General features: G+C 42.6%; 1 protein-coding gene across 1 annotated transcript; it reads right to left on the reverse strand.

Moving 5' to 3' along the window:
* On the reverse strand, positions 1–7775 carry AUG5 (HAUS augmin-like complex subunit). Its single transcript, XM_048674159.2, has 10 exons — positions 7078–7775; positions 4689–5237; positions 3964–4105; positions 3455–3631; positions 2838–3047; positions 2339–2524; positions 2071–2230; positions 1451–1655; positions 559–691; positions 1–376 (listed from the first exon to the last, which is right to left on the reverse strand). The coding sequence occupies exons 1-10, from the start codon at positions 7524–7526 to the stop codon at positions 224–226; spliced, it is 2364 nt and encodes a 787-aa protein (XP_048530116.1). The 5' UTR covers positions 7527–7775; the 3' UTR covers positions 1–223.
* Positions 7776–13532: the final 5757 nt, after the last annotated feature.

A 13532-nucleotide genomic window follows, 5' to 3' on the forward strand; every position in this document is an offset into this window, starting at 1 on the left:
TAGCAAAGCGCGCAACAAATCGACATTTAACGTATGATAAAACATACAAAAAACACATACTACATGATAAACAAATTAATTACAACCCAAACCAAGAAGGATGCGTACATATAACAATTACAAACCAGCATATGGCACAAAAGCTATCGAGTAGATACACCCGGCCGGTGACCCAATGGCCTCCAAAGAATAAAAATAAAGCACGGTAGCAGCTGCAGCTGCCCTATTCTTCACCTGCCGAAGACATGGCAAGTGTTCGCCTGGAGATCTCCATGTGGAGTTGCTTCACGAGGTTGATCCAGGCACCAACGCTTTGCCCATCAATCGTCACCCAGTCTACTATTGTCGCTGCTGGTTGCTCGTACCATTCGTCGACCTGGGGGTTACCAAGGCATCATCAGTAAGACGGAATGAAGTTGATGGATGAAAGCACGCATGCAGACATTGGCACTATTGGCACTTCTCATCTAATCAAAATGAGTCTGCGTTGCTGTGGCTCCCTTGGAAGTAACAACCTAGCGAATCAGAAGGTTGCGCATGCAAGTCAGCATTACTTACCAGGCCCCTAACACGCCTGCAATCTTCAAAACACCTTTGCGCCTCTTGAACTGCATTTCTCAGTTCGGGCAACCACCGTTCTGCTACGACCTTTTCTTGTTCACCAGCTAATTTGAGACAATAGTTGCCCACTCTACATAAAGGAAGGGCAACCCGGTAAGCATTCTTGGGAAATGCAGAAAGATATAATGCACTAATTACTAAATAACATGAAAGATATGAATAGTAACTTTGGCATACATAGACAAGACAATATTAAAGTTAATGCTAAGTATTGACACAATTATGCTACTCCCTCCGTTCCTAAATATAAGTCTTTTTAGAGATTCCAATATAGACTTCTACATACAGAGCCAAATCAGTGAATCTACACTCTAAACTATGTCTATATCCATCCGTATGTAGTCCGTATTGAAATCTCTAAAAAGACTTGTATTTAGAAACGGAGGGAATACATCAATTCAAGGTTAGAGTATGTCTTCGTAATAAATCATATATAACGTCACTGACTTCACAAATGCTGGAGTTGCTGTCACTGAATTCCTATAAAACCTGCGTACTCGCCACTTTCTAAACAGTGAAAATATATCATTTGCACTCCAAAGTTGAAGACAACCTATGATGAAATTCAGCATGACATGGCATAGCATGCACCTATACTCCTATATCGAGTACGTTAGCTAAAGAACGCAGCATACTGTTATTTGTAGTATAGGGAGTAGGATTACCAGGAACAAGCAACAGAGGAATGAGGATACAAACAATATTCACTCTCACATGCCTACAAAGTACAAACTGTAGCCGAACAACGACAGCAATGATACAAAGTATACCTTCTCTAGTAGTATGATGCCTGTATTCAGAAAATATCTACCACCGCAGGAAATCATACCTTTCATATTCTTGTTGAGCACGATGTGCACGATTTAGCAAAACACGATCATTCTCAGCAAGATTTCTTCGTGTGTGCACCAAATTAATAGCTTTTGATAGATCCTCTAGTATACTAGCTTCAGAACCACAAGGTTTTAGGCAAAACTCCAATGCACTCAAAACTGATGCTAAGCCAGAATCTGTGCCTTCTGTACCTGGTGAAACTGTTAAACAAGAAACAAGAGACACCTGAGTACTCTCTAGCATAAGAGAAGAATGACGAAGTAGTTCATAAATCAAGTGGATAAAAGGGCACATGGGAAAGGGGAGCACTCTTTGTTGCAAACAATTGGGTCCAAGCATACATAGACAAGAAAATATTTAAGTTTTAATAGAGTTAGCGCTAAAAGTGTCCTAACTGTATTGGTCCTATTGGCTAACTGCAACAGAAGGTGACCAATTTTAGGATGAAAGAACTATTTTTATCCCTGCTTGACCCAGCTTCAAATCAGGGCAAGCATGCAGAATCCCATGGCTGCACCACTAGGGAGGGAAGGACACATCTGCCTTAACATGATTTATAACATACAAGATCATTACGAGAGAAAAATAGAGAGAGAACTCCCAACACAGCCGTACCAGAATTATACTGAAGAGCAGTAGAAATGCGGCATATAGATGGTATGGCAGAAGGATCTCTAGCACCAGCTCTTGCAGTTAATATAGCAGCCTGTTTTTCTGCAGATGCAAGTGCTTCTGACCCTGTAGCACCATTAGAACCTACAGCCTCCAAAAGGGCCTACAAAGGGAAAACATCAGCAAATTCAATGGAAAGATCAATCAGGCAAATCAAAGGGTGCTCGATTTTCAGATGAATAAACTAGCAAAAACTCAATATGTTACCAACCTGAGGAGTTGCGGGTAACCTGCATAGGCTATTCTCCAGACTTTGACCAAATGCGGCTAATTCTCGCTCAATAAGATCTCTCGAATTAGTTGACATATCTACCACAGCATTGCATGCAGGGATGATTGTCTTTGATGCATATCCTCTAGCAGATAACGGTTGTTGCTCCCAAAATGCTGACGCTTCCTATATATGACAATTCGGTATCATCTTTCAAGAAATAATCATATTTATTGCATTTCAACAAGGAAATGCAAATAAAGATATGACCTAGCCATAAAGCTGCCAGCAATTATAGCCCACAAATCAGATAGAAAAAATAAATCTTAGTTGAAGTGAGTAATATATTTTTAGCTCATTGCACAGCTGATGTTGGTGCTATCCTGCTAATCACGCTGGTAACAGTGAACGCTTAGAATTGTCTTTCATTTGTACATTCACGTCATATCAAACTAATTCTAGTGTTAAAAGAAAAAGAAAAAAAGCATTCCAGACTAACCATGTTGGCCCGTAGAAGAGCACTGTAAATGCACTCCAGTTCTGATCGACGAGCGTCAAACTCTTCGATTTTCTTCCACTTCTTTTTCAGAGAATCTTCCGCTTCTTTCCACTCGGCGCATAACTTATACAGACGTTGTACCTCAGATGTTAATGTATTCAAACTTGCCTTTAATCCAGCAACTTCTCTTTCTTTGGCCCAAACATCCAGCTAAAATGAGGTAGCCAACACTATCAGGAAAAGATTATGGCTTATACAACATTTTTTATTTTCTATAATGATATAGTAGCAAAAGGACAGTGCACAACTGGTTAGCTTACGAGCAGCAAGTGCATGCAGCTTCCAAATTGAAAGTTTTAAAGCAATTTTTCAGAAGGAATCCCAACTGGCGGTGTCTTGAACAGTGTGAGTATGTCCAAGTAAAGTATAAGCACCAACATGAAGCATGGCCTCAAGCTATAAATACTTCCTACTGTTAACAGGTTGTTTCATGACAGTGCCGTGCTTAGCTGAACTTAATATGAAACTGGGATGTTATAAGCATAAAAGTTTGGAGTACTTTGCAAAGAGAATCCGATATGCCCTCCATCATCCATAATGACATTTTGAACATGTACCTCCAGGTGCCTGCTGTTGGTGACATTCTGTGAGGTGTTCCCGGTAGGCAGCTTCTTATTTCCTGTCGCATCAACAGTTCCATGAAGGCGCTGCAAGAGCTTCTGACTTAGAGCTTTAGCTTCTGCAGCCTTATTCAAAGCATCTTCAGTGGCTAAGAACTGCTGAACATGTTCTTTCTGCAAGGCCAAGTGCAATACATTAGTTAACTTCGGTGTCATGTCCCTTGTTTGGAGAAAGAAGAGCTAGGCATAATCATAGAACTTTTTCAGTAACAGAACATGAGGCCACTCTAAAATAACAAAGTCCTGAATGATAACTTGACATTTGTTTCTGAGAGCAAACAGAAGAGGTAATGGAAGACAGAAAACACAGATATGACAATTTGCGTTCATGAAAAGAGGTGTAGAACTGGAAGGAGAAGTACATATATCCAAAAGAATGGTATCAGCTTATTCTCTTCCTATACATGTAGTGGATATAACCCTTCAAGTGGCTCCTAAGGGAGTACCTGTCGTTCTAGTAGCTGGTCATGTGTTCCTCGGGTCGACAGCTCTGATCCAATCTTTCCATTGCCATACACCTGATATGGTAAGGGTGAGCTTGCATCAGTTGAAGCAGCATCAATGACCTGCTCATTTTCATATTTATACCTAGGAACAAGAATTTGTATATCTGGTTAACATCTAACCCCAAAGAAATATAAGCTTAGCAAGATAGTACTTTGTTTAGCAAAGCAGTTCAGTACAAAGATCAACTAATAAAAAACCAATAGAAGATTAGAAAGATTTTCTCATTAAATGTGCTATATAGTATTTCCTTCAACAATGAATATCTACTTGTTTGTTTGGCAAGGTAAATAAAATCCCCAATTAGAATATAATTCACACTTAAAGATGCAAAGCTACAACCACGGGATTACATTCATGAGAATGTAACCAGATCACGATTTTCTCATTAAATGTGCTATATAGTATTTCCTTCAACAATGAATATCTACTTGTTTGTTTGGCAAGGTAAATAAAATCCCCAATTAGAATATAATTCACACTTAAAGATGCAAAGCTACAACCACGGGATTACATTCATGAGAATGTAACCAGATCACAAAAATGATCAGAAGTCATTAAAGAATATTGTTCACTGAATCTTCATTGTGTGGTAGGAACATTTAACTCTTACATGTCTGTCATTGGAATTGGAAAGAACAGATGGAAGGAAAAAACAGGATAGTACCTCAAGAGTTCTGCATCAGCACGTATGTCAATCTTATCTGTTTCTTTGTGTACAAGCATTTTCATGCGTGATGTATAACTATTGATCGATTGCAGTAACAAGGAAGGATTTTTTAGGGAATCTAATGCCACAGCTTTCACATCTGCTGGTATTTCACCATCCAAATCAGTGCCCAGCTTTGCCACATCTATCTGGCAACTCGAATTAATACCATTCCCTTCAAATGCTGGAAATGAACTCCGAATCATTTCCACCATATCCGCAGCAAGAGTTTCACATGCCTTCCGAATACTCCTTTCACGTGAGGTCTCTACAAGTACAAGATCTTCTGATAACCTGTTATTTTTTACAGTTGAGTACAGGTCCTCTCGCTCGCTCTGCAATTGCATCTCCTCAACAGCATCCACAGATCCAGCCACACCTATACTTGACCTTCGCACATCTCTTGCTTGGTTAACAAAGTGATGCAGACGTCGCTGGTATTCAGCAAATATTTTGCAAGCTTCGTCACATTGCTGATCATACGCCTCGAGCATAACTTGTTTGTGCCTAAAGTTAAAAACATGGAATTGTTATTTTACTCTTTGTCACAAGCTAAGGTTGTGGAAGATCATTCGGAAACATCAAAGCAGTGAAGAAAAAAGCAGTTCCACATGAAAATTCGGCACTGATATCTTCTGAACAAATATTAGAACAGTGTGGCAAAATGAATTTTAGAAATTCTTCACATTTGCAGGTTTATACCAGATCTAACCTAGAAAACGTTTATATCATACATAAATGACATTGATGCAGTTGCTTGTATGAAAGTGTGGCTGCAAGGAGCCTGCACCCTACCTGGTAGGGCACAATCAACGTTTAGACCACATACATTTATAAACACTAAAAGATGAGTAGTTGAATAAATATGTTTTCTGCGCATAAACAAAATGCAAATACCATTTATGATCTGCAATACATCACTATTATGCTAATCAAGAGAAACTGAAATGTCAACTATCTCACAGTCACACTAATATTACAACAGGGTCAAAGGACCAATGAAGATACCCACATCTCATGAATTTTGTATTGCAATTGAAATTAGAAATTCGGCATGTACCGGGAATAGTGGAAGAAACAAAAAAGGTAGCTACAATACAACCATACGTAAGTATAAACAGCAGTGTAGCAATAAGGGTATGTTTGTATGCACCTATACTTGAACATGCAGAATTTTTCGCAAGCTTATTAAGTTATTATTTAAATAGAGCAGGAAGGCCTTCTGATCTCACAATCAACCAGTCAGGTATTAGTTTATAACTGTGATGCAAATCATAGCCTGTTCCTTCTGTGATTTGTGCATTTTCAATCACCAGATCTAGTAGGGTGAGTTTGGTTCTGAGGCTAGCAATCTTCTACCAATGCTGGGCAAGGGTGGCTATTTGGTAACATCAGAGAAGGCCTGCTTTGCTTGGCTAGATTCCTAGTAACCGAAATAAATATATTTGCCGTCGAAGACTAGCTGAATTGGCTCTCACATGGCCAAGGTAACAGAGAGCTGTTGCATCAGCCTCCAACCACCATGCACATCGTGGTTTGCCAGTGACTAGCCAAAACAAAGCGGCCTTGCTTTTCTTGGCTATGTCCAGATGATCCAGTTTTATCTAGCCTAGCTAAGCAAGATAACCTAGGGATACAGACACACCCTAAACTGCAGCACTAAATATCCATTAGCATTGAAACTCTCTCACAGATTGGCACATGAAGAAGCTTTAGAAGTTGATGGAAAGTAGAGCTAATGGCATTTCATTGAGGAACATCATTTAGAGTGGCCATAAACTCTACCAGTGCTTTAGTGGTTCTACTATATGTTAGTCTTCTGCGTGGCATCCCTTCAAATACATCAAGCCTTGATCCCATTAAACTCAACTCAAGATTCAAGAGTGACATTTCCAAGTAAAGTAGTGACAGTAGTAAATATTAAGTCCTACATTTTCAGGCAATTTTACCAATAAATTTAGCAAGCTGCAAAAGCGAAAATCACAATGTAGCGTGAATATAATCCCCGTGCCTACTACATGTAGATCTTTTGGGTGGCATCAACCTGAACATCCCCTATAATATATCAAACCTTGTTCCCATCAAAATCCTATAGGGAGTGACACTTTCAAGCAATTCTATCGGGGGTATTTTCATGTATTTCTACTAGTGTCACTGTCAAGTAAAGTATCGACAGTCAGTTGGTACTAAGTCAAGACGATTTTCAGGCATCCCTATCAATAAATACAGCAAGCAGCAAAAGTGAAGACCAAAATGTAGCGTCAATTAAATCCCCATATCTCCAATAAGATCGTCAAATCAAATCGTAAATAGTTTGTGCCCCCTGATTCCACCGGTATATGGGTACCTGGCATTGGAGCGCTCGCCCAACACACGCTTGCGTTCGGCCTCCTCGCGCGCGACCTCCGCGATGCGGGCGCGCAGCTCCTTGCGCTGCCTCCGCACGACCCCGCGCAGCCGTTCCGCCTCCTCGGCGGCGAGGTCCCGCTCCCTGGCCTCGGCCTCTCTGGCAGCCGCGTCGCCCCCTCCCGCCCCGACGCCCCCCTCCCGCGCCCGCCTGGCCGCGACGCCGTGGACGAGGATGTTCCGGCGCGCCGTGGCGACCGTGCGCTCGGAGCGGACCCGGCGGAGGAGGAAGGACCAGACCGGGAGCATGTTGCCGCGGCAGATCTTGCGCAGCTGCTCGGGCGCGGGCGGCGCGGAGGGGTAGCCCATCTCGTCCTGCAGCCACTCGATGATGGCGTCGGGCGACACGCCGCCGGGGCCGGTGCTGCCGGAGACGGAGGAGGCGGGCATCGCCGGCCGGCGGGTGGGGAAACCCTAGGCGCCCGATGTGACGAGGAGGGGTTGGGTCGGCGGTGGGTAGTGGAGGGAGGGAGGGAGTGGGAGTGGTTTTTTTGAAACTTTCTCCTGGGGTCTCGTTTGGATCTTTGTGGGGGGGAGGGACGGCGTCACGGCGCCGGCGCGGGACGGCTGTGTTTGGTCGTCGCGGGCAGCAAATGGACGAACTCCCCGTGACGGCCGTCCGAACTCCGAACAGGGGAGAGGAGAGGGTGGTCCGGTGTTTCGAAATGTTATATTCAGACGAACCGTGTTCATAGCGCGACCAAACAAAGACGGAATAGTGAGAGAATGTTCGTGCGAGTAGGTGCACAATCACAGCACACACCCGATAAATGAGTTGTGCAGTTTCTAATATTTCCCTATATGATGTGGAGCATATATGAAGGGATGTGATGGTGTTCAGAGCATCTACAACCGAAAATGGACAAATCCGACTATATATGTTCACGGACGTGTCCACGAACAGGAGTCAGATGCCCCTCATTTGAACGCGTCCGCAACCACACCCTTCGTTTTCAATCCCTCAATTCCATCCAACTACATGCAACATAGATTTCATCACAGGTTTACGCAGATTGAAACAAGAACTACACTCGATAGATAATTACACTTCATACTCGCCCGAGTAGATGTTGATGACCCACTTGTAGGAGCCGTCGGCCTCGTGGTCATTGGCAGTGAGATGAATATTCGAGTCTCATGTCGCGGAGGTGGATGAGACGACGGTTCGCCTTAACCTCTCATTCGGTCTAAAGTGAGTCAAGGAAGGCTGGTTTTTGATCATGAGGCCGGGATCAATGATGAGAGTATGCTTGCTCCGCGTCCGGCTGCGCCTCCGCCTCCTAGGTGGAACTCCACCTTCGCCTCCCGCTAGTAGGAAAACCCTTATAGGTGTAGTTACTTAGTGGCGTCAGCTCCAAAATAAACGTCGCCGGTATTTTGGCAAAATATGTGCGGCGTGGACAAATAGAGGGACGTCGCTGGTACTAGTGGTGTCGACTACGGCCCCAGCAGCCTTGGTGTTTTGCAAAATAGCTCTTGTGTTCCATCATTTTCTGGCGGCACTTAAACGAGCCACACCGGCAGCGTCCGTTTGAGTAATGATGCCACAAATGGTCCACAAAATATATGTGATGTTTGTCCTGCTTTTCAGATGCGTCTATTTTTAGGCCCATCAAGTTTGGCAAAAATTCTCACAACTTTTAGATATATATAACTGTAGGTTTGGCACATGTACATGTACGTAATGAAGTTAAACTTGATTCGGTGGATACTAGATGACACGTTGTGTCCTTGGCGCAAAGACCAATTGGAGCCAAGAAATGAAATACTCCCTTCGTAAAGAAATATAAAAGCGTTTAGATCACTAACATAATGATCTAAACGCTCTTATAAGAGGAAGTAACTTATAAACAACATATTTTATGAATGATTCACAAAGGGGCAAAAACAAAATGCAACTGAGAAGGTTGTTGAACTATTTGAATGGTGTTTACCATGAACTGTATGCATGTGATTATGTTCATACTATGTTTCTATTTGCCTTGTATATTTACTAATGATAGACAAATATGATTGTTGCCAATGTCCTTCTTTGGTCGGCCAGGGCAACCCAACAGCCGGCAAGACAGCGCACGTGGGTGCGACGGGTGAGGGAGTCCTCGATTAGGGGGTCCTCGGGGCGCCGTCCCCTTTCGTATGGGCCGGACTGTTGGGTTGCATCTTATCCGGATCGAAGGCCTTTTGTGCCTTGGCGTGCACCCCAAGTCGAGATGGAAGATCCAAAGTTTCCTTGATGTAACCGCCTATCTGTAAACCCTAGCACCCTTGGTGTCTATATTAATCAGGGGGCTTAGTTCGTAGAGGCTAGAAGAACAATTACCATCCTACTAGTTAGGGCTTAGTTCCTCTGATCTTGTGGTAGATCTACTCTGTAACCCCTTCATACACATGTAATATAATCAAGCAGGACGTAGGGTTTTACCTCTTAGAGAGGGCCCGAACCTGGGTAAACATAGTGTCCTACGTTTATTGTTCCCCATCGATCCAAGGTCCACGGTTCGGGACCCCCTACCCGAGATCCGCCGGTTTTGACACCGACATTGGTGCTTTCATTGAGAGTTCCGCTGTCGGATCGCCAGAGGATCGATGGCTCGCTTGATCATCGGAGACGGCGTCAGCACCGGAGAAATCTTCGTCCCCGGGCAACTTTTCGCGTTCGGCAGCATTGTTCTGCATGCCAACGCAACCGACCACCTCAACCAGATCGACAATTTTGCCCTTGAGCAGCAGATTAGGTTCGACAACTTTGAGTACGTCACTGATGCTCGGGGCGATCTAATCTTCACGGGCTTCTCATCCCCGCCTGCAACAGCCGTGGCCTCCGAAGTATCAACCTTTGGGGCTATTCCCGATCCGATCTTCGAATCGGCCCTCACTACGCAACCAGCCTCGAGCTCAGAAGCGTCTCCCATGTCCAAAGACCATGGATCAACCCTGTCCGGACCCTACCTCCCCGATGAGGATTCGACCTTGAGCCTTAGCGAGAGTTCAGAGTCCGGAGATAGGGAGTCAACCCCCGCCAAACTCACCATTCCCACCACAGATCCGGCCTCGAGCCTCAATATGAGTGCGGCGCCCGACCACCAAGGTTTTGCCCCTACCGGACCCGTGCCTCACCCCACCTTCGCGACGGAGGTCAGCTCCAAGGGAACTTCATGCGCCGATCCGGCCAACCTCACCTCCTTGAATGTGGCGCTCGACCGAATCCAGAGGATGACTATTATTGATGGCCCACCCTCGGCTCACGCTGAACGGAGCCTCAAGGGATGCCACAGGGAATTTTACGTCCCACCCACCCCCCACTTGATATCCACTATCGAAGACTTAACCGACATGCTAGACTATGCCTCTGAGGAGGCCGACGACATGGATGACGACAAGGGGGCCACAACCCACATGGACACCGCCCCTCCCGTCAGAATATCATATTTCCTTTTGGCAGTAGGAAGAGGGAATTCAAAACCTCAAATAGTAATAGTTGAATTTTTTTGATAGAATTAATACTATGAACTTGAGGTTGTTTCTTTGGAAAGTGTACCATATACTCATTACCATTAACATGAAAAGTGACACTGCCTTTGTTGCAGTCAATAACAGCCCATGCAGTATTCAAAAAGGGTCTACCAAGGATGATCGACATACTGTCGTCCTCGGGAATATCAAGAATAACAAAGTTCGTTAAGACAGTAACATTTGCAACCACAACAGGCACATCCTCACAAATAACGGTGGGTATAACAATTAATTTATCAGCCATTTGCAAAGAAATTTCAGTAGGTGTCAACTTATTTAAATCAAGTCTACAATACAAAGAGAAAGGCATAACACTAACACCAGCTCCAAGATCACATAAAACAGTTTTAACATAGTTTCTTTTAATGGAGCATGGTATAGTTGGTACTCCTAGATCTCCTAGTTTCTTTGGTATTCCACCCTTAAAAGTATAATTATCAAGCATGGTGGAAATCTCAGCTTCAGGTATCTTTCTTTTATTAGTAACAATTTCTTTCATGTACTTAGCATAGGGAGGCATTTAAGCATATCAGTCAAACGCATATGCAAAAAGATAGGTCTAATTATTTCAGCAAAGCGCTCAAAATCCTCATCATCCTTTTTTCTTGGATGGCTTAGGAGGAAAGGGCATGGTTTCTGAACCCATGGTTCTCTTTCTTTACCATGTTTCCTAGCAACAAAGTCTCTCTTATCATAACATTGATTCTTTGACTGTGGGTTATCAAGATCAACAACAGGTTCAATCTCTACATCATTATCATTACTAGGTTGAGATTCAACATGAATATCATCATCAACATTAGCACTAGGTGCATGTTCATTGCCAGATTATGTCTCAGCATCAGAAATAGAAATATCATTGGGATTCTCAGGTGTGTCTATAGCAAGTTCACTAGCATGCAAAGTCCTATTAGTTTTCTTTCTCTTTTTATTACGTAGACTAGGTGCATCAGTATTAGTTCTCTTAGAATCTTGCTCAATTCTCTTAGGATGGCCCTCGGGATACAAAGGTTCCTGGGGCATATTACCACCTCTAGTCATAACCCTAACAACATTATCATTATTCTTACTATTCAACTCATTAAGCAAATCATCTTGTGGCTTAAGTACCTGTTCTACTTGAGTTGTAACCATGGAAGCATGTTTACTGATAAGCTTAAGATCATCAATGGCTCTACTCATATAATCACCCAAGTGGCCAAGCATGTAAGCATTACTTTTCAATTGTCTACTAACATAAGCATTGAAATTCTTTTGCTTAACAATAAAATTATCAAACTCATCCAAGCATTGACTAGCAGATTTATTATAAGGAATATCACCTTCATCAAATCTACAGAGAGAGTTTACCTCTACTACCTGCGTCGGGTTATCAAGACCATGTATTTCTTCAATAGGCGGTAAATTTTTAAAATCTTCAGCTTTAATACCTTTTTTCTTTCATAGATTTACTTGCCTCTTGTGTATCTTCATGACTTAGAAATAGAATACCCCTTTTCTTCAGACTTGGCTTCGGAGTTGGTTCAGGAAGTGTCCAATCATTTTCATTACTCAATATATTATTCAATAGCAATTCAGCTTGCTCAACAGTTCTTTCCCTGAAAACACAATCAGCACAACTATCCAGGTGGTCTCTGGAAGCATCGGTTAGTCAATTATAAAAGATATCAAGTATTTCATTTTTCTTGAGAGGATGATCAGGCAAAGCATTAAGTAATCAGAGAAGCCTCCCCCAAGCTTGTGGGAGACTCTCTTCTTCAATTTGCACAAAAATAAATATTTCCTTTAAAGCAGCTTGTTTCTTATGAGCAGGGAGATATTTTGCAGAGAAGTAGTAAATTATATCCTGGGGACTACACACACAACCAGGAGCAAGAGAATTAAACCATATCTTAGCATCACCCTTTAATGAGAAAGGAAGCAATTTGAGACTATAATAATAGCGGGGGTTTTCCTCATGAACAAATAGGGTGGCTATATCATTCAATTTAGTAAGATGTGCCACAACAGTTTCAGATTCATAACCATGAAAAGGATCAGATTCAACCAAAGTAATTAACTCAGGATCGACAGAGAATTCATAATCCTTATCAGTAACAAAGATAGGTGAAGTAGCAAAAGCAGGGTCATTTCCATTCTAGCATTCAAGGATTTTTCTTTCATCTTAGCTAACAATTTCTTAAGATCTTCTCCATCATTGCAAGCAAAGAAGTCTCTAGCAGTTTCTTCATCCATAACCCTTAGAAACAATAGGCAATTCATATCTAGGGGGAGAATCATAATCATCAATTTCAATAATATCATCAGTTTCAGTAATTTCATTCTCTCTAACCCTAGCAAGTTGTTCATCAAGAAATTCACCTAGTGGCACGGTATTATCAAGCATAGAAGTAGTGTCATCATAAGCATCATGCATAGTAGAAGTGGCATCATCAATAACATGCAACATATCGGAATCAATAGCAGGAGTAGGTGTCGCAAGTTTACTCAAAATAGAAGGAGAATCAAGTGCAGAGCTAGATGGCAGTTCCTTACCTCCCCTCGTAGTTAAGGGAAAAATCTTGGTTCTTTGATCTTTCAAATTCCCCATAGTGATCAATAGATATAAATCCCAAGTGACTCCGAGAATAGAGCTATGCTCCCCAGCAACGGTGCCAGAAAAAGGTCTTCATAACCCACAAGTATAGGGAATCACAACAGTTTTCGAGGGTAGAATATTCAACCCAAATTTATTGACTCAACACAAGGGGAGCCAAAGAATATTCTTGAGTATTAGCAGCTGAGTTGTCAATTCAACCACACCTGAAAGACTTAATATCTGCAGTAAAGTATTTAGTAGCAAAGCAGTATGGAAGTAGCGGTAACGGTGGCAAAAGTAATAAT

The sequence above is a fragment of the Triticum urartu genome, chromosome 5A, assembly GCF_056163025.1.
Source record: "Triticum urartu cultivar PI428250 chromosome 5A, HENAU_Tu73, whole genome shotgun sequence".
NCBI lineage: Eukaryota > Viridiplantae > Streptophyta > Magnoliopsida > Poales > Poaceae > Triticum > Triticum urartu.